At 54.2% G+C, this 21,555-nt stretch overlaps 2 protein-coding genes across 3 annotated transcripts; one reads left to right on the plus strand and one right to left on the minus strand.

The window, feature by feature from the left end:
• Window positions 1-3,246: 3,246 nt before the first annotated feature.
• POLR1G (RNA polymerase I subunit G) lies at window positions 3,247-5,751 on the plus strand. Its single transcript, XM_068992190.1, has 3 exons — window positions 3,247-3,268; window positions 3,773-3,914; window positions 4,088-5,751. Exons 1-3 carry the CDS (start codon window positions 3,247-3,249, stop codon window positions 5,523-5,525), a joined length of 1,602 nt encoding a protein of 533 aa, XP_068848291.1. The 3' UTR covers window positions 5,526-5,751.
• On the minus strand, window positions 5,653-20,451 carry ERCC1 (ERCC excision repair 1, endonuclease non-catalytic subunit). 2 transcript variants are annotated; one of them, XM_068992191.1, is made up of 10 exons: window positions 20,368-20,451; window positions 19,731-19,842; window positions 18,527-18,742; window positions 15,010-15,113; window positions 14,058-14,157; window positions 12,990-13,066; window positions 7,636-7,735; window positions 6,340-6,411; window positions 6,044-6,112; window positions 5,653-5,755 (listed from the first exon to the last, which is right to left on the minus strand). In XM_068992191.1, exons 2-10 carry the CDS (start codon window positions 19,821-19,823, stop codon window positions 5,702-5,704), a joined length of 885 nt encoding a protein of 294 aa, XP_068848292.1. In that variant the 5' UTR covers window positions 19,824-19,842; window positions 20,368-20,451; the 3' UTR covers window positions 5,653-5,701. The 2 variants fall into 2 exon arrangements, with proteins under 2 accessions (XP_068848292.1, XP_068848293.1); XM_068992192.1 differs by lacking the exon at window positions 6,340-6,411.
• Between the last annotated feature and the right edge of the window lie 1,104 nt (window positions 20,452-21,555).

Consider the following 21,555-nt stretch of genomic DNA (forward strand, 5'->3'; position numbering starts at 1 on the left):
CAGCCTCAGTTTCCCCAGTGGACCAAAGAGAAGTCATTCCCTGGGGTGGGATCAGCAAACCCCAGTGGAAGAAGACCTTTGGGCAATTGCCGGAGACTTGTGTAGACAGTGGGAACCATCTCTCTACCTGCCAGCCCTCAGCCTGGCACGCTGTGAGCTCTGCCTTGGCAGCCACGGTTATTATTTTTAATTTCATCCCAGGCTATCAGCAAATGCCCTTCAAGCCCAGACATTAGGAAGTTCTTCCCTCTCTCACCAGAACCCCCTGGCTCCCCCACCCCCTTGTATAATCCCTTCACGTGACACAGGGGTGGAGAGAAGGGGGAGTCTTGGGAGGGAGGTGCCGGGCGGCTGTCCTGCCCCAGCTTCAAGGACAGACACACACCTCCAGAATTAGCCTCTATCCTCCCTTATCTGCCACACTACCTCAGGTCAGACAGATGGGAGGGGAGGCGACATTTCTCACCTCAGGGTCAGGGCCAGGAGCCCTAGGAGAGAAGTCAGTCAGAAAATCCGGTGGGAGGGGATGGAATCCTGACGCCCAAGAGAGCTGTGTGGAAGGGGGAGGGCAAATCCTGACCCCCAACGCTGCTGCCACTATGACCTCTATGACTCAGCTTACCCCCTCTTCTCTGTATAATGGCTGTATTGTGTCCAGCCTTGCAAGGCCCCCCTCAACCCCACCCCACCTTCTGGAATTCTGCCCTGGATTCTAGAACCCTCTTTGCAAATCCCAGATATTTCCCACCTTCAAGGGGTAATAGGAGGTTCCCCGCCCCCGCCAGGGGGCGCCCTGGGGCGGAGGTCCCTCCTCTGGTTAGGCAGGTCTGACGCCCCGGTTAATGACATGTTGGGGATCCTGCAGCGGCACAGAGAAGGTTGGAGACCTGCCCTAGTCCTCCCCACCCCAACCCCGGCCCCCACCCCAGAGCCAGAAAGAGGGGGGAACGCCGGGGCACAGTCTTCAGAGGGACCGAGGGTGTTAGTTCTGATTCATTTCAGGAACCCGGGTTCCACTATCCCCACTCCATCCCTAATTCTGCTCCCAGACCTACCTAAAGACTCGGTCGAAAAGGCAGCTGAAGGGTGGCAGGGATGGCCGCCCATTCCAGAGCCCCAGCAGTCCAAGTCTCCCATTTCTCCCCAAGAGATCCGATATCCCAATTCTACTCAAGGATTCAGGATTCCTAGAGCTCCCAATTCGAGAGACTGAGGAGTCCCAGTTCCGAACCTCTCCCCAGAACTACGGTGTCCGCGCCCACCCGTCCAAGAACTCAGGCATTCGAGCCCCCTTTCCTTCTGCCCAGTAAAGCAAGCATCCAAGTTTTAGCCTTCTAATGTCCCTGGAGTCCTGCGCACTCCCAATTCCGCCCTGGGACTCGGCGTCCTAGCCTCTTCAGGACCCTCCCCGGGACGCGAGTCTCGGGCTCCACCAGAGCCGCTGAACCCAAGGGGGTGTAACTCACAGATCCGGGGCAGACTTTGGCACCGGGGGGCTTCCTCCGGCTCCGGCTCCGGCTGCGGGGAGCCGAGGACGGGGCGGGGCAGGCGCCGGGAACAGGTTAGACGACGTGACTCCGACCGGAGGGAGGCGGGTCTCGGAGGAGAGGGGGAGTGGGGGGTCGCCTCGAGCACTTTGGGACTTGTAGTCCCGGAGGAGCGGGACATAGCCGGGTACGTTCCCATTCAAACTGACATAAAGTCCATTTCACAGACAGGAAGGGCGAGGTCGAAAAGCCAAGGGTGACCTAACTAAGTAAACAGAATTCAGACTCTCACCTCGCTGTGGTTGCAAGAGACGAAATCCTGAGCCCCTGCCCCACCCCTCCAGGCTCAGTTTCCCCCTTCTTGAATGAAGATTTGGACACTACCGAAGAGGCAGAAAGTTACAGAGGCTGGGGGAGACACATATCCCGCCCCCAAGGCGATAAGAGGGCCTCGCTAAAATTAGTATCCCCTCGGGTCTCTGAGCCTCAGTCTCTCCATCGGTAAAAAGAGTGATCTTGACAGAATTTCTCAGCTACAGCTTCCAAAGTTGGAGGCTGGGACTACAACTCCCAGCAGCTTTCTTGACCGACGTCCGGCGCCACCCAGTCTCGCGTCCTCTGGGAACTGTAGTCCCGGAGCTCGCAGGGGCGGCGCCCTCCTGTCTCGCCCACGCACGGGAAACTAGATCCTGGGAAGAGGCAACCCGTCCTCTTTCCCTGAGCCTCCCTCCGCTCTGGGTAGCCGCTGGCTCGCTGAGAAGGTGGGCACCCCAGTTCTAAAGTAGGATCCGCAATCTCGGCAGAGGGGGCGGGAATCAGCGCTGACACACCGGTCAGGAATGCAGTCTGGCCACCCTGTCTAGTCACCGTCCCGCGGCTCCGCCTGTCTCCCCACGCGGCACGATTCCCGTGGGAAGGGACGTGGGCGTGTCCCCCAGATCTGCGTCCACGTGCCGCTGTTTACACGCGTCCAGGGACAGAGACGGGGCACTGATCAGGACTTCTACTCATTCTCCCTTCCTCAAAGCCTTTGGAAATGCCCCCCACGCACGAGACTAAATCCTCGAGGGAATCGACCCGTTTCTGGCCCACTGCCTCTCCCCCTAGTCCGCACCCCGCCACGCGTGTCCAACTCGGGAGCCCGGAGGCTTCTTCCCGGGATCCACAGGCTCCTCCCCCTGTATTTCCCGCTCCCCTGGAGCCCCGAAAGCCCGCCCCTGGTTGGTAGTTAAAAGCCCTCATTCCTCGGCTTTCCCACCTCTCCCAGTCAAGTTCTGAACTTCCGAGGCATCTGGGCCTCCCTAGAAGGGTTTGTAACACTAAAACCACAGTCCTGACCACCTGGACCCTTACCGGTCTCTTTAAGGATTTCAGACCACTCGATCTTCCTGTCTCTTTAAGAGTTAGGGCCTATGAATGTGGCGGCCCCTTTAAGGCAACGTTGGACCAAATCATGTGTGAAAGCTGTGGGGATACCCGCCGGGACCTTGTGCGGCTCTAACTCCTCCTCACGCTCCAGACAGCGAATCAGCTGCTTTCTGGAGTAGACTTTCAGTAAAAAATGACTTTTCTCGCTTCTCGGCCGTGCCCAAGTGGAAATTCCCCCTAGTTATGCTCACAGAGAGAGCGAGCTCCGAGCTACACCTCCCGCGCTCGCATGCCGCATGGACGCTCACAGACGAGGCCACACCCCTGTGGTTCCACGTGGTCGGCGGCGGGGCCTGAGTTGCTTGGTCTACTTTGAGACATGGGTCCAGGGATGGCGGGGACCCCGTCCGGCGGTGAGTTGCTTCACGGCGGGCCTACAGGGTGCAGAGAGTTGGCTGGCGGGAGGAGAAAGGGGTGCCCTGGAGCGTTCGGACGGAAAAAAGAGACACCCTCTGAGACCGGACCATGCTTCTTACCCCAGTGGCTAAACCTGGGGGAAATCTAGAAGGGTTTTCCTGGGGAACCCAGAAATGCCTCTTCTCAGCTGCTGCTCCCGTCTCACCAAAAGAATCTGACCAAGCGGAGAGTGTATCCCCCGGGTGATGGTGGGGACGGGGAGGCATTCAGATAGAGGATATTTGAGGGTCGCGGGTTGGCGGGGGGGGGGGGGGGGGGCGGGATACTGGGGGGGAGAACTAGGGTTGGGATGGCGGATATAGGCGCGCCTCTGGGGAACAGACAGGATAGAGGAAAGGCGTGGTAAGAGGATTGGGGTGCTCAAGAAGTTGAGACCAATGGACCGATAGGCGCGCCCTGGAGGACTGGACCGGCACAAATGACCATTTCCCCTTCTGCAGGTGCTGCTCGGTTTTCTTGTCCCCCCAACTTTACTGCGATGCCCCCAGCCTCAGAACACAGTCGTTTCTCTTTGGAGGCATTGACCAGCCCAGATACAGAGCTGTGGCTCATCCAGGCCCCTGTGGACTTCGCCCCAGACTGGTAAGAGGTCCTATGCCAACTCCTGGGATCATTTCTCACCCCAGTGGCTGAAGTAGGTGGGGTACTTAAAGGGGCTTTCTTGGGGAACCCAGAAATGCTGCATCTCAACTGCTGTCCCCTGTCCCACCAAAAGAATCTGGTCAAGCTTCTGCACTCCTCTTTTCAACTTTCAGCCTCAATGGACGTCTCGTGCCTCTCTCTGGCTCCCAGATTGTGAAGGGCAAGTTGGCAGGCAAGCGGCACCGCTACAGGGTTCTCAGCAGCAATGGCCCCAGAGCTGGAGGAGAAGCAACCCTGCTGGCCCCCTCAGCGGAGGCAGGAGGGGGACTCACCTGTGCCCTGGCACCCCAGGGCAGCCTGAGGATCTTTGAGGGTCCCCAGGAATCCCTGGAAGGGACTCTACTGCAGTCCATTCCTGCAAGTCCCCCACCACAGATCCCCCCTGGCCTGAGGCCCCGGTTCTGTGCCTTTGGAGGCAGCCCGCCGGTCACAGGGCCTGGGTCTGTCTTGGCCCTGAAGTCCCTGGCCTCAGGGAAGAGGAAAAAGAAGAGACACCTGCCAGAAGCCTCGGTTCCTCAGGAGGCAGTGAAGGAGCATGGGGCCCTGGAGGTGGACACAGCTTTGGGGTCCCCAGAGCTGGATGTGGGGAAGAAGAAAAAAAAGCACCAGCTGAAAGAACTAGAGGTGACAGAGCCACTGGCAACAGAGCCCGTTGCTGAGACGTTGGAGCCTCCGGGAGCAGTGTCCCCATCCACCACCAAGAAGAGCAAAAAGAAGCCCAAAGAGTTCGTAGAAATGGTCAAGCCAGAAACAGGGATGCCAGAGTCCAAAGAAGAGACGGTGGAGGAGCTAGAACTCAGGGTTAAAAGGGAGCCTCTGGAAGAGACAATCCTGTCCCCCAGAAAGAAGAGGAAGAAGCAGAAGGAGCCAGGAGAGATGGAGCCGGTGGAGGGGACGACAGCGGGGTCTCAGCTGCAGGTGAAGACGGAGCCACAGGAGGAAGCCATCCCACTGCCGTCCTCAAAGAAGAAGAAAAAGGAAAAGAGGCACAAAGGGGTGAGGGAGCCAGGGATGGAGGCGACAGAGCCAGAGGTGAAGCCTCTGGAGCTCGCAGGGGAGGTGACGGAGCCTGAACTGCCACCTGATGTGCAGCCACAGGCTGAGGCACCTCTGGGATCCCCCAAAAAGAGAAGGAAGAAAGAAAAACAGCCAAATGTGATGATGGAGCCAGGGACAGAGGTGGTGGAGCCACAGGCAGAGGGGATGGAGCCCGAGCTGCCAAGTGCTGCTGAGCCTCAGGCAGCTCTAGCATCCACCAAGAAGAAGAAGAAGAAAGAAAGAGGGCACCTAGCGACTGAGCCTGGGACTGAGATGACTAACCCCCAAGGTGAGATGATGGAGCCTGAGCTGCCAGAGGAGGGGCAGCCTGAGGCCAGGGCAGATCCAGCATCCACTAAGAAGAGGAAAAAGCAGGGCCAGAAAAGCCAGGTGCCCGAGACAGCACCCCAGGAGGCGATGCCAGAGCCCCTGCTGAATCCCGAGTCTGGGCAGGCTGCTCCCACGGGACAGGAGAGGAAGCGGAAGAAGAAGTCGCAGCAGGATCCCGTGTAAGCGTCCACCAGGGAAACCGATGACTGCAGCGCAAACAAGCTGAAGGTGGCTGCCTGGGCCATCAGAAAGCGAGAGCAGAGAGCCCCCTCCCACTGACTACACCAGCACGCCAGCCAGAGCCTGCGCCAGAAAAAAGTGCTTTATTATTACACCAAGGACCTCCTTGGCATCTGGGGTCAGTGGGGCACTTTCAAGAAGGGCTCGTGGAAGACATCAAACAGCCTTCGGGCCTGGAGAGGGGAGGAGGAAGAAAAGGAACTGGTCATTAAATGAGCCATTTGTTTGATACATTGGAGTGGGCTTCTGGTTCTTTTTCTCCTCACTTGGAGGGGACATTGTGGGGGTGAGCAGAGAAGTGGTCAGATCTAGATTCTATCCCCGACTGGCTATGTGAGGTTGGGCTGGTTCCCACCCTCTCTGGGCCTTCTGAAACCTCAGAACTTTGGAATCTGCGGTCCCATTTCTTTGAGGCTCCCTCCTGCCCTTAGCTCCTCAAGCCCATTTCCCCAGGCTCTTACCTTCTGGGGTCCCAGACCTGGGCACAAGGACAGATCTTCCCGGGATGCAGCTATGAGCTGTTCCAGAGACTGAGGAAGGTAGAAGCGAATGGTCAGGGGAGGTAAGCCCAAAACCTCCCCTGCCCCCAGCTGCTCGATGAGTGTACAACATTCCTGGAGGGCAGGGAGATCCTGCAGGGGCCGGGGGAGGCAGGAAGGATGGGGAGGGGGCACTAGGAGGTAGAAGGAAATAGGTGGGCAGCCTCGAAAAGCAAAGCAGGTAGAAATGTCGTTGGCACACGGGAATTGTTCCTCACCCCAAAAGTAGTCAGGAGGGTCTGACTGTCCGTTTTGTTGACTGACTTGACGGTGGTCAGACATTCAGTCACCTGGAGGGAAAGGAGAGGGGGGCAGAGGTGGGAGAAGAAAGGAAACCAAGACTGAGCTTCTGAGGGCGGCACTGGGGCACTGCTGTGTCCCTAGGCTGCTCTGCATGCAGGAAGCGCTCAGGAATGCTTTGGGGGTGTGTGTTTTGATTATGTGTTTTGAGGATTAAAAGGTCATCTCAGTGATCCCCAACAAGCTGAGAGGGTGCTGGTCATGGGATGAGAAGATAAAAGTCATTTATCTTGAGCTGGTTCTGCCCCGGGGAAGACTGTAGGCTCTGAAGTTGGACCCGAGTTCAACACCAGGCCCCACTGGCTTCTTCCTTTGAGACCCTGGGCATAGGAACTAACTTCTCTGGGCCTACGTTTTCGAAAAATGGGGGTTCTCACAACACCCTGCACAAGGGTGCCTGGGGGCATTCTCCATTACCCTATCGTTGGAGCCCCAATTCAGTTCATTCAGCAAATATTCTCTGAGCACTCCCTGAGTGTTTGGTGGTGCTGGGGACACGGCAGGTCCGAGACAGCCCCAGCCCTGCCCTCCTGGAGCTCCTAGTCAACTGTGAGAGGGAGATCAGTTCCAGACACAGTGACCCAGACTGGCAGGGCTGAGGGAGCCCAGCGGGGGCACTTGACCTGACCTGGGGATCCCGGAAGACTTCCTGGAGAAGGGAGCATTGGAGCTGAGATAGGGGAAAGACCAGATCAGGCAACTAATCAACAGAAGAACAGGAATGGACACAGAAGTGACATAATGAGGAGGTAGGGGGTAGATGGGGCTGCTGGGTCAAACAGGCAGGACCTTGGAGAGAGTGGTGAGGGCACTGGGGAGCCATGGGAGGGTTTGGGTGTTTGCTTATTTGTTTAATATTTACTTATTTGGCTATGCCAAGTGTTAGTTGTGGCACGCAGGAGGTTTAGTTGTGGCTCTCAAACTCTTAGTTGTGGCATGTGGGATCTAGTTCCCCGACCAGGGATCGAACCCAGGCCCCCTGCATTGGAGCTCGGAGGCTTAGCCACTGGACCAGCAGGGAAGTCCCCACCCAAGGGATTTGAGCTGAAGAAAGCAGGCTTAGGAAGACCCTGCTAGCTGCTGTTGGGGCAGAAGTGACTGGAAGCTGAGGGTGCGGTTGAGGGGGGAGAGGTGTGACTTGAGATCAGGATTGCAGCTCAGACCCCCAGAAGAAGGTAGGGGGAGGCCCAGGCAGGGAGGGGAAGGTGCCTCACCCGGGAAACGAAGTCCTGCTCCAGCTTCTCCATCAGGAGATCGGCCGGCTTCTGCTCGTAGGCCTTGTAAGTCTCCAGGTACCGCCCGGCCTCCTCGGGGCTGCGGTGAGAGACATTCAGGTCAGGGGAAGAGGGCAGGGGGGTCATGTTTTACATTAATTTCATTTGCTGATGCTAGAATTCCAAACTTTTAATATAGAGAAATGAATGTTCTTAACCTTGCCTAAATGTCCCCTGGCGGTAACCCCTGCTGGGCAGGCACATCTTGACAGGTCTTTTCTAAGACATGTGGCTAAGGGCCATAGCTTGAGAGCCTGACCAGTGGGGTTCAGGCCCCACTTCCCACCTGAGTTACCCTGGGCCAACAGTTTTCATCTCTCTGGGCCTTGGTTGCCTCACCTGTCAAGTGGGGTGGATGCTAAGTTCTAAGTGTTAGTCGCTCAGTCATATCCGACTCTTTCCAACCCTATGGACTGTAGCCCGCTAGGCTCCTGTGTCCATGGGATTCTCCAGGCAAGAATACTGGAGTGGGCTGCCATACCCTTCAGGGAATCTTCCCGAGCCAGAGACTGAACCCCAGTCTCCTGCATTGCAGGCATATTCTTTACCAACTGAGCCACTAGGGAAGAGGGGTGGATGCTAATGACAATTAAACAAGTCCACACTCTTAAGTGCCATGCCTGGTGCTTAGAAGCCTATTTAAGAAATGTTAGCTATTCTGGGAGGGAGGTTTTATATGCAGCACGCCTTCAAAAGGAAAGTTCTAGAAGCTGACTGCTGCAACTAACCTCACAGTCACCATTCATGTTTCCATTAGGCACTGGGTTTTTCTGACATGTAATTAACTGTCTCAAAAGTAGCTGAAACAACTAAATCACTAAACGGGCCTGTCTGTGTGTGGAATAGAGGAACCCAAGTTTATTCACATCAGGAAAAAGCTGGCCTTTTTCCTCAAGTGTTTGTCTTGAGGCATTTTCTTAGCCTTCAAAGTCTAGCTAGAGGACAATGTTTGTTGATTAAACACTGATTTATATTCTCAAAAGAATACTCCTTTTTAAAATTCTGTGTCTTTCTGTGGGCTTTGTTGCTTTTGCTCTAGTCGCAGAGGGGACTGTTATTGTTCTTAATCATTTGTTCAGGACAGGCTGTATCCACTTCCTCACTTTCACTTTTGTTCCCCAGTACAATGAGGACATTCTTCCACATCGGAAGACAGAGCTCGACCCCACTTACTTTAAAAAAAATATTTATGTCTTTATTTGTCTGTGCCAGGTCTTAGTTGCAGCAGGTAGGATCTTCAGTTGCAGCATGTGGTATTTAGTTCCCTGACTAGTTCAGGGATCGAACCTGGGCCCCCTGCCTTGGGAACATGGAGTCTCAGCCACTGAAGCACTAGGAAAGTCCCTCGACCCCATTTACTTAATGAGTCCAAAATATTCCCCAGTTTGGATATAAAGACATGGGAAATATTCCCCGTGTGGGGGCCTAGCCACATTCCAGACACTGACCAAAGCCCTTTATCTTCAGAAGCTTCTTGAGAGATCTTGTAAGGCAGTTATTTTCAATCCATGACAATGGAGGGGGGAAACAGACGAGTGGGGTTGAGTCACTTGCCCAAGATTACACAGCCGGGCTCCCCATACGCCACTGTGCTACTTCCCACAGTAAAGAGAGAGCAATTTTTCATACTTGCTTCTGTTTTAATATATAACTAATACATAAGCACATTTTTCTAAGCAGTCAAAAAGTATAGCGGTGACACAGCCCTAGGGAGGACACAGAATGACAAATACATGTACCCTTTGGCCTCAAAGCCCATCCCTGGGGTTGGGGGCAGTAGTGGGAGTGTTGCTGTAACAGCCAAGCCCTGGAGTCAGCCAACTGTCCACCAACAATGGGCTACAGGGAGCATGCTACACAGCAGAAAAAGAATGTGGGTTCAGACAGTGAGTAGTAAAGTGATAGCAAATGAACTACCAAGATGTGAAAAGACGTGGAGGGAACTTCCCTGGTGGTCCAGTGGCTAAGACTCCTCGCTCCCAATGCAGGGGCCCCAGGTTCAATCCCTGATCAGGGAACTAGAGCTCACATGCAACTAAGAGTTTGCATCCTGAACTAATTATCCCCCATGCGTCAACTAAAAGAGCCTGCATGCCACAACTAAGACCCCATGTAGCCAAGGGAATTTAAAAAAAGACATGGAGAAACCTTAAAGAAGCCAGTCTGAAAAGGCTTCCATGAGCTAACAGAAAATATATACTGGTGTCTGTCCCTGTTTCTGACACAGAGCTCCAAATCCCTGTAAATTCCCAAGTGATAAGATCACCAAGGGCTGCTTCTGTTCCACAGAGGTGACCCTGGGTGGCTCCTAGATGGGGGGTGGTAACTGGAAAGCCCAAGCCAGGATTAGAAGCTTGGAATTTCCCACCCCACCCCCAATCCTCAAGGGGAGAGGGGCTGGAAATGGAGTTAATGAGTGACCATGCCTGTGTGAGAAGCTGCCATAGAATCTCAACACTAATCCTGGGATTTCGGGAGTTCCAGGCTGGCAAGCACATCCACACCGGGAGGGTGACACAGACCCAGCTCCCGGGGACAGGAGCTGCTGTGCTCAGGACCCTCGCAGACCTTGCCCTGTGTACCTGTTTGTATCCTTTAGTGTATCCTGTAATGAACTGGTAAATGTAAGTGTTTCCCTGAGTCCTGAGAACCGTGCTAGCAAAATAATCAAACCTGAGGAAGGGTCATTGGAGGTCTTGACCTGCAGCCGCTGCTCAGAGCACAGGTGATTCCCTGGGCTTGCGACTGGCGCCTGCAGCGTGTGTGGGATGGGTAGCTCTGTGAGCCGTTAACCTGGGGGATCCAAGCTTATCTCCAAGAGAGTGTCAGAACTGAGCTAAACCTGAGGAGTGAAGGAGACTCACAGGATGAAGAAGTGCGTTAAAGAGTATGACTATTTTCTGCTTTAATCCCCAGTCAAGTCTCCTGCTAACCAAACCTGCAGGTGCCTGTTTCTTGACGTTTTCACCAAATTAATGGGTGAAAAATAACACCTCATTCTTTGAAAATTGACATTTCCTGACAAGCTGTATGGCTGACAGTTTTTTCATGCCTTCTTGACAACCTGCTTTAGACTTCGGGCTTTTTTTTGGGCAACACTGCATGGCTTGCAGGATTTCAGTTCCTCAACCAGGGACTGAACCCAGGCCACTGCAGTGAAAGCCCAGGATCCCCTCACCACTAGGCCACCAGGGAGCTCCTGGGCTATTTTTCTTACCGGTTTGTAGGAGGTCCTTTCTATATATAAATACATGATACATGTTTAAATACATTCCTGTGAATGTAAACATGTAAATATTTTGAACTGTATAAATATAACATTTATATGTAAACATATAAATTAGGGATCTTAGGACTTCCCTGGTGGCGCAGTGGATAAGAATCCGTCTGCCAATGCAGGGGACACAGGTTCGATCCCTGGTCCAGGAAGATTTCACATGACTCAGAGCAACTAAGCCCGTGTGCCACAACTACTGAGCCCGAACTCTAGAGCCCAGGAAATGCAATTACTGAAGGGCCTGTGAGCCACAACTACTGAAGCTGGAGCACCCTGGAGCCTGCGCTCCGCAATGAGAAGCCACCGCTCGCCACAACTAGACAAAGTCTGCAAACAGCAACGAAAACCCAGCACTGCCAAAAACAAATACATAAATAAAGTTTCCTTTAAAAAGAAAAGTAAATCAGGGATCTTAAGTCTTTTTGTCATACATAGCAAGTATTTCCTCTTAGTGTGTCACTTGTCTTTTAACTTTGTCTAGAGTATCACTCAGAGAAGGCAATGGCACCCCACTCCAGTACTCTTGCCTGGAAAATCTCATGGATGGAGGAGCCTGGTGGGCTCTTGCCTGGAAAATCTCATGGATGGAGGAGCCTGGTGGGCTGCAGTCCATGGGGTCGCAAAGAGTCCGACACGACTGAGCGACTTCACTTTCACTTTTCACTTTCATGCATTGGAGAAGGAAATGGCAGCCCACTCCAGTGTTCTTGCCTGGAGAATCCCAGGGACGGGGAGCCTGGTAGGCTGCCGTCTCTGGGGTCGCACAGAGTCGGACACGACTGAAGCGACTTAGCAGCAGCAGCAGCAGAGTATCACTTACTCTCCAGCAATTTAAAATTTTAATTTTCTCAAATCAGCCAGACTCTTTCTTTATGGCTTCTGGGTTTTGAGTCTTGCTTTGAAAACCTTTCCAAGCACAAGAACATTATATAGATATAGATAGATAGACAGATATGAAAGTCAAAGTCGCTCAGTTGTCCAACTCTTTGTGACTGCATGACCTATATACAGTCCATGGAATTCTCCAGGCCAGAGCACTGGAGTGGGTAGCTGTTCCCTTCTCCAGGGGATCTTCCCAACCCAGGGATCGAACCAGGGTCTCCTGCATTGCAGGTGGATTCTTTACCAGCTGAGCTACCAGGGAAGCCATATATATATATGATTTCTTATAATTTCACTGTAGTTTTTCTTTTTATGTCTATAATCATCAAGACTTCGTTCTGATTATGGTGTGAGGAAGGGATCTCTTTTTCCTGTGGAGAACCAATCAAAGTGGTCTTTATAAACCTAGACTGGGAATTAATTATTCAGCCAAGTTTTATGTCTAACTCATAAGTGCCTAGCATGGTCCTGGGAATTTCATCTACGTCACCTTCTTTTGTGCCTACAACCCTATAAGAAAGATATTAAGGGTGGGAGGAGGGTTCATGTTTGGGAACACATGTAAGAATTAAAGATTTTAAAATTTAAAAAAAAAAAAAGTAAATTATTGTAACTCAGAAAAAAAAAAAAAAAAGAAAGAAAGATATTAAGACCATGGTTTATAGATAAAGAAATTGAAGCCCAGGGGCTCTCCTGGTGGTCCAGTGGTTAAGAATCTGCCTGCCAATGCAGGGGACATGGATTTGATACCTGGTCGGGGAACGAAGATCCCACGTGTCTCAGGGCGACTAAGCCCGTGTGCCACAACTACTGAGCCTATGAGCTCTAAAGCCCGAGCTCCACAGCAAGAGAAGCCACTGCAGTGAGAGGCCCACGCACCACAACCAGCGAGCCGCCCCTGCTCGCTCCATCGCTGCAAGTAGAGAAAGCCTGCGTGCAGCAACGAAGACCCAGCATAGCCAAAAATATATAAATAATAAATAAAATATTTTAAAAAGGAAATTGAAGCCCAGAGAGGCAGTGCCTGGACCAGGCTCACACAGGACATTCCTGGGAGGAAGAAGGAAGGTCTGGGGGCGGAAGGGGGAAGAACTCTCGGGATGGAGCCTGACCTGAGGGGGAGCCTCCATCTCACCTCCAGGCAAGGATCAGGGTGCAGTCGGCCAGGATGCACATCTTAGCCAGCTCCTTGAGGGCCTTCTGAGGATCTTTCTGAGAGAAGAAAACCAGAATGAGGGATCTGGGAGAAAGCAAGTAGTTAAAGAGTCTTAAAAGCTGAGCACCTTAGGAAGCCAAGAGCCTTTCACTCAACTGACACTCCCTATTCTCCGATGGGGTGCCTGACCCGGGCGGGGCAGTCTCAGGACCCAGCAGTGACCAGGCCAGCCCTGACGCTGTCTTCTGGGGACTCACAGTCTGATGCGGGGGACAGACCCATCCCTAGACAGTGATGACCCAGAGTGCCCAGGGCTGAGGTGGAGAAGCCAGAGGAGCATCTGTTGTTCCTGGGGGATCAGGGGGAGCTTCCTGGAGGCGGGGACATCTGAGCTGGGACCTGAAGGAGGATGAGGAGTGAGGGTAACAAAGGACAGCAGAAAAGAGAATTTCAGACGGGAACAGTGTGTGCAAACGAAGGAAAGGGAGAGAGGGCTTGAAGAAATAAAGTCCACTGCTATGGGATGGAAGATATGAAATGCAAGGGTGATCGTTGGAAGCTGAGAGATGAGCTGGGAGAGTAGGGCAGGGATTGGGTCATGCAGGGCTTCACAAAGGGCACTGAGGAGCTGTAGGGGGTTTGGACCGCGGGTCTGTGTGCTTCAAGAGCCCTCCACTTGCAGAGGGGCAAAGCTGGAGGACACGAGATGAGAAGAGGCTGGGGCAGAAACCCAGGCAGGAAAAGCAAGGGCCTGGATCAGGGTGGGGCTCTGAGGACAGAGAGAAAGAAATGGGTTCAAGAAGTATTTAGGTGGCAGAGGGCTGGGCCTGGCTGAAGGCGGGGTGGTGCGGAAGGAGAGATGGGTAATCTGATCATTCCATCTCCTCGCCAACACAGGTTGCAGCTCAGATAAGAAACTCCCTACTGAGGTTCCGACTTGCATTCCTCCTTGGAAAGGACTCAACACCCACGTGGCAACCAGGAGGCCCAAGGCTCCCCATTTCACAGATGGGGACATTGAGGCCCAGAGGAGTGACCCCTGCTTACCACATCCACCTGGACGAGTAGGACCCGCAGGGCGTAGCTCTTTCCCAGGCTCTGTAGCCGCTGGTGGATGTAGTCTGGGTGGAGGTTGTGGTAGCGGAGGCTGGGAGGTGGGGAGAGAGGGAGGGAGGTTGGGAGGGGCTGAGACACCCCAGAAGCCCTCCTTCTTCCCTCGGGCTGCAGGCCTTGGAGACTGAGGCAGACAGGCTTGCCGGGGTCTGAGGCTCAGAGAGGTTAAGTGTCTTGCCCAAGGTCACCCTTCAAGAAGGGAGCACAGCGGGGCCTGGCAGTGACTCTGGCTCCCTGGAAGGGTGGACCCCCAGACTCTTCACCAAGGAAGAGAAGACCTCTGGGTTTCAAGTGGAGCACAGAGACCCTGGAGAGTGCTCGTTCCCCGGAGGTTAGGGTCGCAGGGCGCTGCACAGCTGCTCTGTGGAAGCAGGGCCCACCTACCCGCCCCCGGGACTGCCTGCTTTGGCCTCTGAGGGTGCTGGCAGGGACAGGTGGGACAGCTTTGCCACCCAGGAACAAAGGGGCGTCTCTGCCCAGCAGCTACCAGCTCCATACCCCACAGGGAGGACAGAACTTAAGAAGTTTCACTTCCCCTGTCTGGCTCTGTCTGGAGAAGGGCCCCCAGGAGTGGAGGGGGGAAACCTGTTTAACTGGTGAAGCTTACCGAAACCTTGGCTCCAGTTCTGAGAGTCTGCGGCATGAGGCCCCTGCCTCCCTTAGAGGCAGGAGTTCCGGCCCCCGGCCTCTCCTCCCTCGGATCTTGGACCTCTGCTCTTGTGCTGGGCACTTACGGGCCAAGATCTCTGCCTCCTTCACGGGGTCACATCGAGGCCCAGAGGTGACAGGGCCGTGCCCAGGGGTTCCCCCTCACCCCCGACAGCCCAGAACACCCGGAGCACCCCCTTCCCAGGCCGTCTGGAGGGCGGGTGGCCCCAGCGCTCACCTGAGGAAGAGGGCACAGGTGCTCTGGCCCAGCACGTAGTCAGGGAGCACATCCCCAAACTCCCAGGGCACGTTGCGCACGAACCTCAGCACAGGGTTGCCCCTCTGGGCAGACGGAGGAATGAAGCCATTAGCAGGGGGGCCCTGGGACCACCACACCCACCGCCCCCCCAGGGCCCTCCTCCCGCCTCTGCTCCTGCCTCTCTGCCCCTCCCCAGCCTCCTCCTGCTTTGCACTGGGGGCTTCTCCAGCTCCGCTCTCATCCTCTCCCCAGATCCACTCCCCCTCAGCCCAGAATGTTCTTGGTGCTGGGGCTCTGACCTAGGCCCCTCCTCCTGGGCCCTATTCTTTAGTCACTTCAGTCATAGCCCGACAGGCTTCTCTGGTGGATTTCCCAAGCAAGAATACTGGATTGGGTGGCCAATTCCTTCTCCGTGGATCTTCCTGAGCCAGGGATGGAACTCACGTCTCCTGCATTGGCAGGTGGATTCTTGACCACTGACCCACCAGGGAAGCCTTCCCTAGCCCTCGGCCTTAACCTAAGGGTCCCTGGATCTCTCTCGGGCTCAGTCTTCTCTCCCAGCCCCAGTTTATGTGTCCCGTGGCCCACTGGACCCCTGTCCCCAGGTGTCTACCTCACTGGCCCCCATACCTGCTACCCCTCCCAGCCCCAACTCAGGGATGACCCCACCACCCAGAGACCCAGGGCGTCCCTCTCCCTCCCCTCCCCCAAGTGGGACACCTAGATTCTAAGCATCCCCCAGAAATGCCTCCCCTTCCAGTGCCACGGCTCCCAGCCCAGCTCTTCCTGGCCCCCTGCCCCTCCTGGCTACCCTGCAAACAGGAGCCAGACAGCTCTTCCTAAAGCACAAACCTGCCCTTTCCCTGCTCTAAGCCCTGCTCTGGCTCCCCACTGCCCTCAGGAGGAAGCTCCTCACGGTGTCTGTGACCCTCCATGAGGGTTAGACCCCTGGCATCTGCTGAGCAGACGCCTCCCTCTAAACACCCCCTCACACTCTACTCTCTACCTCACACTCTACCCAAGATGGAAATACTCTGAGCAAGTCAAGCGCTGATCTATTTATAGGTATCTGAGAACCCGCTTTGTGTCTAAGTCTGACCAAGAGGACACAGATCCCGGCCCCTGTGAGGGACACAGACGTTAAACAAAGGCATCTCGGGGGACTTCCCTGGAAGCTCGGTGTTAAAGAATCCTCCTGCCAGTGCAGGAGATGCGGGTTCGATCCCTGGTCTGGGAAGATTCCCTAGAGCCTAGAGGAGCAGCTAAGCGCCTGCGCCACAACGACCACAACGATCAAGCCTGTGCTCTAGAGCCTGGGAGCCGCGGCTACCGAGCCCCCGGGCCGCAGCTACTAAAGCCCATGCGCTCTAGAGCCTGCACTCTGCAACGAGAGAGGCCATCTCAATGAGAAGCCCACAGATCGCAACTAGAGAGCCCCCACTTCCCACAACTAGAGAAAGCCTGTGTGCAGCAACAGAGACCGAGCACATTGCCCTCCCAAAAAGTACCTGGGGGATGGACATGTAATCACCAAGGGAAGTGGAATTCGGCTCGAATGAAGGTGTGGATTTGCTCTTGTCGGGGGAGCGGGGTGGTGGTGTGTGGTCAGAGAAGCTGGGGTGGGAAGGGTCTGCAGCCCTGGGGCATCCTGATCTGAGATGCCAGGAGTCATGGAAGGGCTTTGGGTAAGGCAGAGGCAGGATCCGATTTTAATTTTTAAAGGATTGCTCTGTCCACTTCACACCCTCCTAAAATGGCCAAAATCCAAAAGACCAACAATGACGAGTGGAGAGGATATGGCAGAAATGCAACCTTCATCCAAGGCTGGTGGGAACGTAAAGTGGTGCAGCCTTTTAGAAGACAGTTTGGGGGTGCCTGAGAAAGTTAAGCACAGGGTTGCCACATGACCCAGCCAATCTACACCTAGATAAATGCCCAAGAGAACTGGAAACATGTCCACACAAACACTGGTACCTAAATGTTCACAGCAGCATTTTCACAATCAATGTAAAATATAAACTCAAAGGTATATACCCAGTATATACCTAGAATATAAAACCCAAATGTATATACCTAGGATATACCTATATCCTAGAGGTGGAATTGCCGGGCCATATGGTAACCCTGTTTAAACATCTGAGGAGCTGCCAGACTGCTTTCCAAAGTGGCTGCACCGTCTCATATCCCCACCAGCAGTGTACGATGATTCCAGGTCCTCCCCACCCTCCCCATCCTTGGTATCGTCCTTGCTTTTGATTCGAGCCATCCCCGTGGGGATGAAGTGGCATCTCACCGTGGTTTTGGCTCGTATTTCCCCGATGGCTCACAATTTTGAGCATCGCATCACGTTCTTGGATCTTACTATTGTCATCATGTACTGCTGCTCTCTCCCTCCAAAATGCCAGCCCCATCAAGGACAGAGAGCCTAGGGCAGCATCAGGTAAACTGACCACCTGTGAGGATTATGAGTGGCTGAGAGGGGCTAAGTCACCTGCCCAGGAAGACACAGCTACAGTGTGGCAGAGCAGGATTCAAACTTGGGCCTGTGTTCAATAGTTTTTGAATAAATGGACAAAACTGGGGTCAGCAGATGTAGCTGCATGAATACAGTCACACCTCCAACCGGAACAGTTGGGGCAGGACTTTCCTGGTGATCCAGGGTTTAAGATTCTGAGCTCCTAACGCAGGGGCCCTGGATTCAATCTCTGGTCGGGGAACCAGATCCCACCTGCTGCAACCAAGACCTGGTGCAGCCAAATAAATATGTATATAAATATCGTTTTTAAAAAAAGAGTTGGGGCATTAGGGACGGAATGTCTGTGTCTCCCCAAAATTCAACCCCCAATGTGACAGTTCGTGCTGTGTGCTGCGCCACTTCAGTCATGTCCAGCTCTGTGAGACCCCAAGAGCTGTAGCCCTGCAGGCCCCTCTGTCCATAGGATTCTCCAGGCAAGAATACTAGAGTGGATTGCCATGCCCTCCTCCAGGGGATCTTCCCAAGTCAGGGATCGAACCTGCGGCTCCTGCATTGCAGGCAGATTCTTTATTAGGAGGTAAAGGCAGGTGACAAAGTCATGAAGGCGGAAGTGTCATGAATGGGATTAGCGTTTCTATAAAAGAGACTCCAGGAAATCCTTGGCCCTTGTGAAGCTGTGAGGACACAGTGAGAAGACAGCTGGCTATGAACCAGGAAGCAGGTCCTCACTAGACATGGAACCTGCCAGCCCCCTGATCTTGGGCTTCCCAGACTCCAGAACTGTGAGAAATAAATGTTCACTCTTTAAGCTACTAGTCTACGGTATTTTTGTTAGAACAGCCCAAAAGGACTAGGACAAGGGGCATCCTCAACCCACACACACTAGCTGAATGGATGAATGGCACTGTTGAGAGCACAATGGGTGAAACTCAGACCTTCCTTTCCAACCAGAAAGCCCTCCTTAAAAATGCATTTCCCACCGGAAAGTCCAAAGTCCCACTTCTCCATTCCCGTCCTCACCTGCCGGGGGCTCACAATGATGCTATTGGATTTTGCTCCTGGTTTGGGGGCCTGGTTGGGGGTCTCTCCTGCCAGGGGTTCTGGCCCCACCGGGCGTGTGGCTTCAGCCCCACCTGGAGGTCCAGAGAGGGCATACTCAGCATAGGTCTGAGGGCCTGGCGGGGGTGAGGTCTCCACGGTGGGCAGGCTCCGTGTGGATCTGAATAAAGGCTTGGCCTGTGGGAAGGGATGTGAGAAGGCACCTGAAGTCTGAATCCAGCCACTTCTTCCCCTCCTCGGCCACTGCCACCCTGGTCCCAGCCACCATCTTCTCTCCCTCGGGCCACTGCAGTCACTTCCTCACCAGCTCCCTCACTGGCCCTTGCCCCCTCGTCTGCTCCCCACACTGAGTCATACCACGCCCCTCCTCTGCTCAGAGCCCCGAGACGGCTCCTGCCTTAGAGTAAAAGCCGAAGCTGTCACCACAGCCATCCAGACTTTTAAAGAGCTGTCCCTGCCCCCCCACCTCAGATATCTCACTTTCTATCTCCTCCCCCTTGGTTTTCTCTACTCCAGCCTCCCTGGCCTTCTTGCTGCCCTAAAATGCATCAGGTTTTCTCTCACCTCAGGGCCTTTGCACTGGCTGTTTCCTTCCACCCCATATCACAGAGCTGGCTCCCTCACCTCTTTTACATCTCAGCAAAGGCATCATCTCCTCCAAGAGGCCCTCCCTTGACTGTTCTATCTAAAGTAGCTCTCCCTTCCCATCACACTGTACATCCTTAGCTCACTTTCTTTTTCTTCATAGCACACAGGTGGCAGCCAGTACTTAGCACCAGTCAATTGTGTTCCTGTGGGGCTGAGAACTCAGTGCTGCCAGATCCTTTATTTACCAGAAGATGTTAGATGTGCAGACTTATTTCAAAATCGCAAAACCTTCCAATTCTTAAAGTTCAGCAATAAATTCACGCTTTTGCAGAACCCAGGTGCTGACCACGTGAAACATTCCAGAACTAGTCCCCTTGGTATCGGTTTTCTAACTCTGCCTTAGCCCTCCTATGACATTTTACAGACAGGGAAACTGAGACCTGCGTCGGTCAAAGGACTGCCTTCTCAAGGTGACCCAGGCCCCAACATTTCCTAACCCACACGTGGGTCCTACAGGCCCCTTCCTCCTAACCAACGCCCCAAGCCTCTCAGAGGTTCCCTCATCTCCTAGTCCTACCCCAGGAGGAGGGACCACATCCTCGTCCATAGGAATGAGGAATTTCTTCCTTGTGGGTGGGCCAGCAGGCTTGGGTCCTCCCTCTTCGTCCATCGCAAGCTCCTTCTGGGGCCTGAAAATGAAGGCGTGGTGTTGGGAGCCAATGAGACATCGGCATTCCCCAGCAGGAACCACCCCCCGCCACCTCCAGTCACAGTCGCGGCCCATCGCCGCCCCCCGCAAGCCGCCCCCACCCCCCAACCGCAAAATAAAATGCCGGGGCTCGATAGCGTCCAGCTCCAGACACCCAGGGAAGGAGCCAGGTTCTATAAGGCCCCGCCCCAGCCAGCCACCCCCTCCGCCTTGCCCCGCCCCTTACCGGTCCACACTCTCCATTCGCCACGCCCTCCAGGGCCCCAATCTTCTTTTCTTCCGCCCTCACAGTTCCCCACCTTCCTTTCGCCAGGCCCGACCACTGTCCCCAACCATCCGTCCGCCCCGCCCCCAGGGCTCGCACCTGGATGCCTTCCCCTCGCTCCACCTCCTCAATCTCTTAGACGCTGTAACGATTGACTGGCAGCTGCCAATCGCCGCCGGCAGTCTCCACCCCCGACCCCTCTCGCCCTAGCCCGGCTGTCTTAGCTCCCCGAGGACTCACCTCCTTGCCCCCGGGCCGCGAGGAAAAGACCGGAGGGAGATAGAGGCTTCCCACCGCCCGCGCGGCCAGCGCGGCCCCTGGCTCGCCGCACTTCCGGCCTCTCTAGCCCTGTAGCCCGCTCCCGACGTTCCCCAAAAGAGTAGAGGGGCGGTCCTGGCGCAGCTCTCTATGGTCCTGGAGGACTGCAGCTCTCTATGGTCCTGAGGTTTGGGTTGGAGAGAGCTGTCGCCCTCTTGCCCTGAGCGTCTTGGGTTGCCAAGCCGTTTGATTTCAGTGCCCTTATTGAACGCCTCTAGTGTGCCCGGGCTGCGGGCAAGGCTTAAAGGAGAAGAGATGGCAGCATATCAAACTAGGTTCCTTCTCTCTGTACTGACTTGGGTTTGAATCCCAGTACTGTCATTGACTTGGCCTCAGTTTCCCCGTTCACTCATTCTTTAATTCCACATATGATCCCAGAGCGCCTCCTCTGTTCCTAGCTCTGTGCGAGGCACTGCTAGTGACACAGTGGTAACCAAGGATAACGACAGCCCCGCTCTGCTCTTCTGGAGCTCACAACGCATTCGGAGAGACAGACCGGTTCCCCAACAAGGGCGACCCAGAGTGGGCAGGGCTCGAATGGAGACCCCAGAGGGCCAGGGAGCAGGGTGGGGACAGGGACACCTAATCCAGCCCGAGGGCCAGGAAGAGCTTCCTAGAGGAAGGGACATCTGAGCAGAGACCTGGTTGATGAGTTAGTATTAGTCATTTCCTGAAAGATCGTATCACACTGTTCCAACTTGTAACTCTCTGATTACTAAGAAGAGAGAACATTTTTTCGTGAGTTTATTGCCCTTAAATATTTTGTTTTCTGTGACTTGGTTGCTCATATCCTTTGCCCATTTTAAAAATGGGGTTGTATGCTTTTTTTATTACTATTAATTTGCAGGAGTGCTTTATGAATTCCAATCCTGTTAGTCAGTTACATATATTCCAAACATTTCCTCCTAGTTTGCACTTTATATTTTATCTATTTATGTTCCTCACACAGAAATTCTTAGTTTATGTGCACCTATTTATCAATCTAGTCTATCCTGACTTTCGGTATGTTTAAGAGGCTTGCCATACCCAAGGGGGCTTCCCAGGTGATGCTAGTGGTAAAGAACCCACCTACCAATGCAGGAGACATAAGAGACGTGGGTTCAATCCCTG

Source organism: Capricornis sumatraensis, chromosome 20, assembly GCF_032405125.1.
Source record: "Capricornis sumatraensis isolate serow.1 chromosome 20, serow.2, whole genome shotgun sequence".
NCBI classification, from domain to species: Eukaryota; Metazoa; Chordata; class Mammalia; order Artiodactyla; family Bovidae; genus Capricornis; species Capricornis sumatraensis.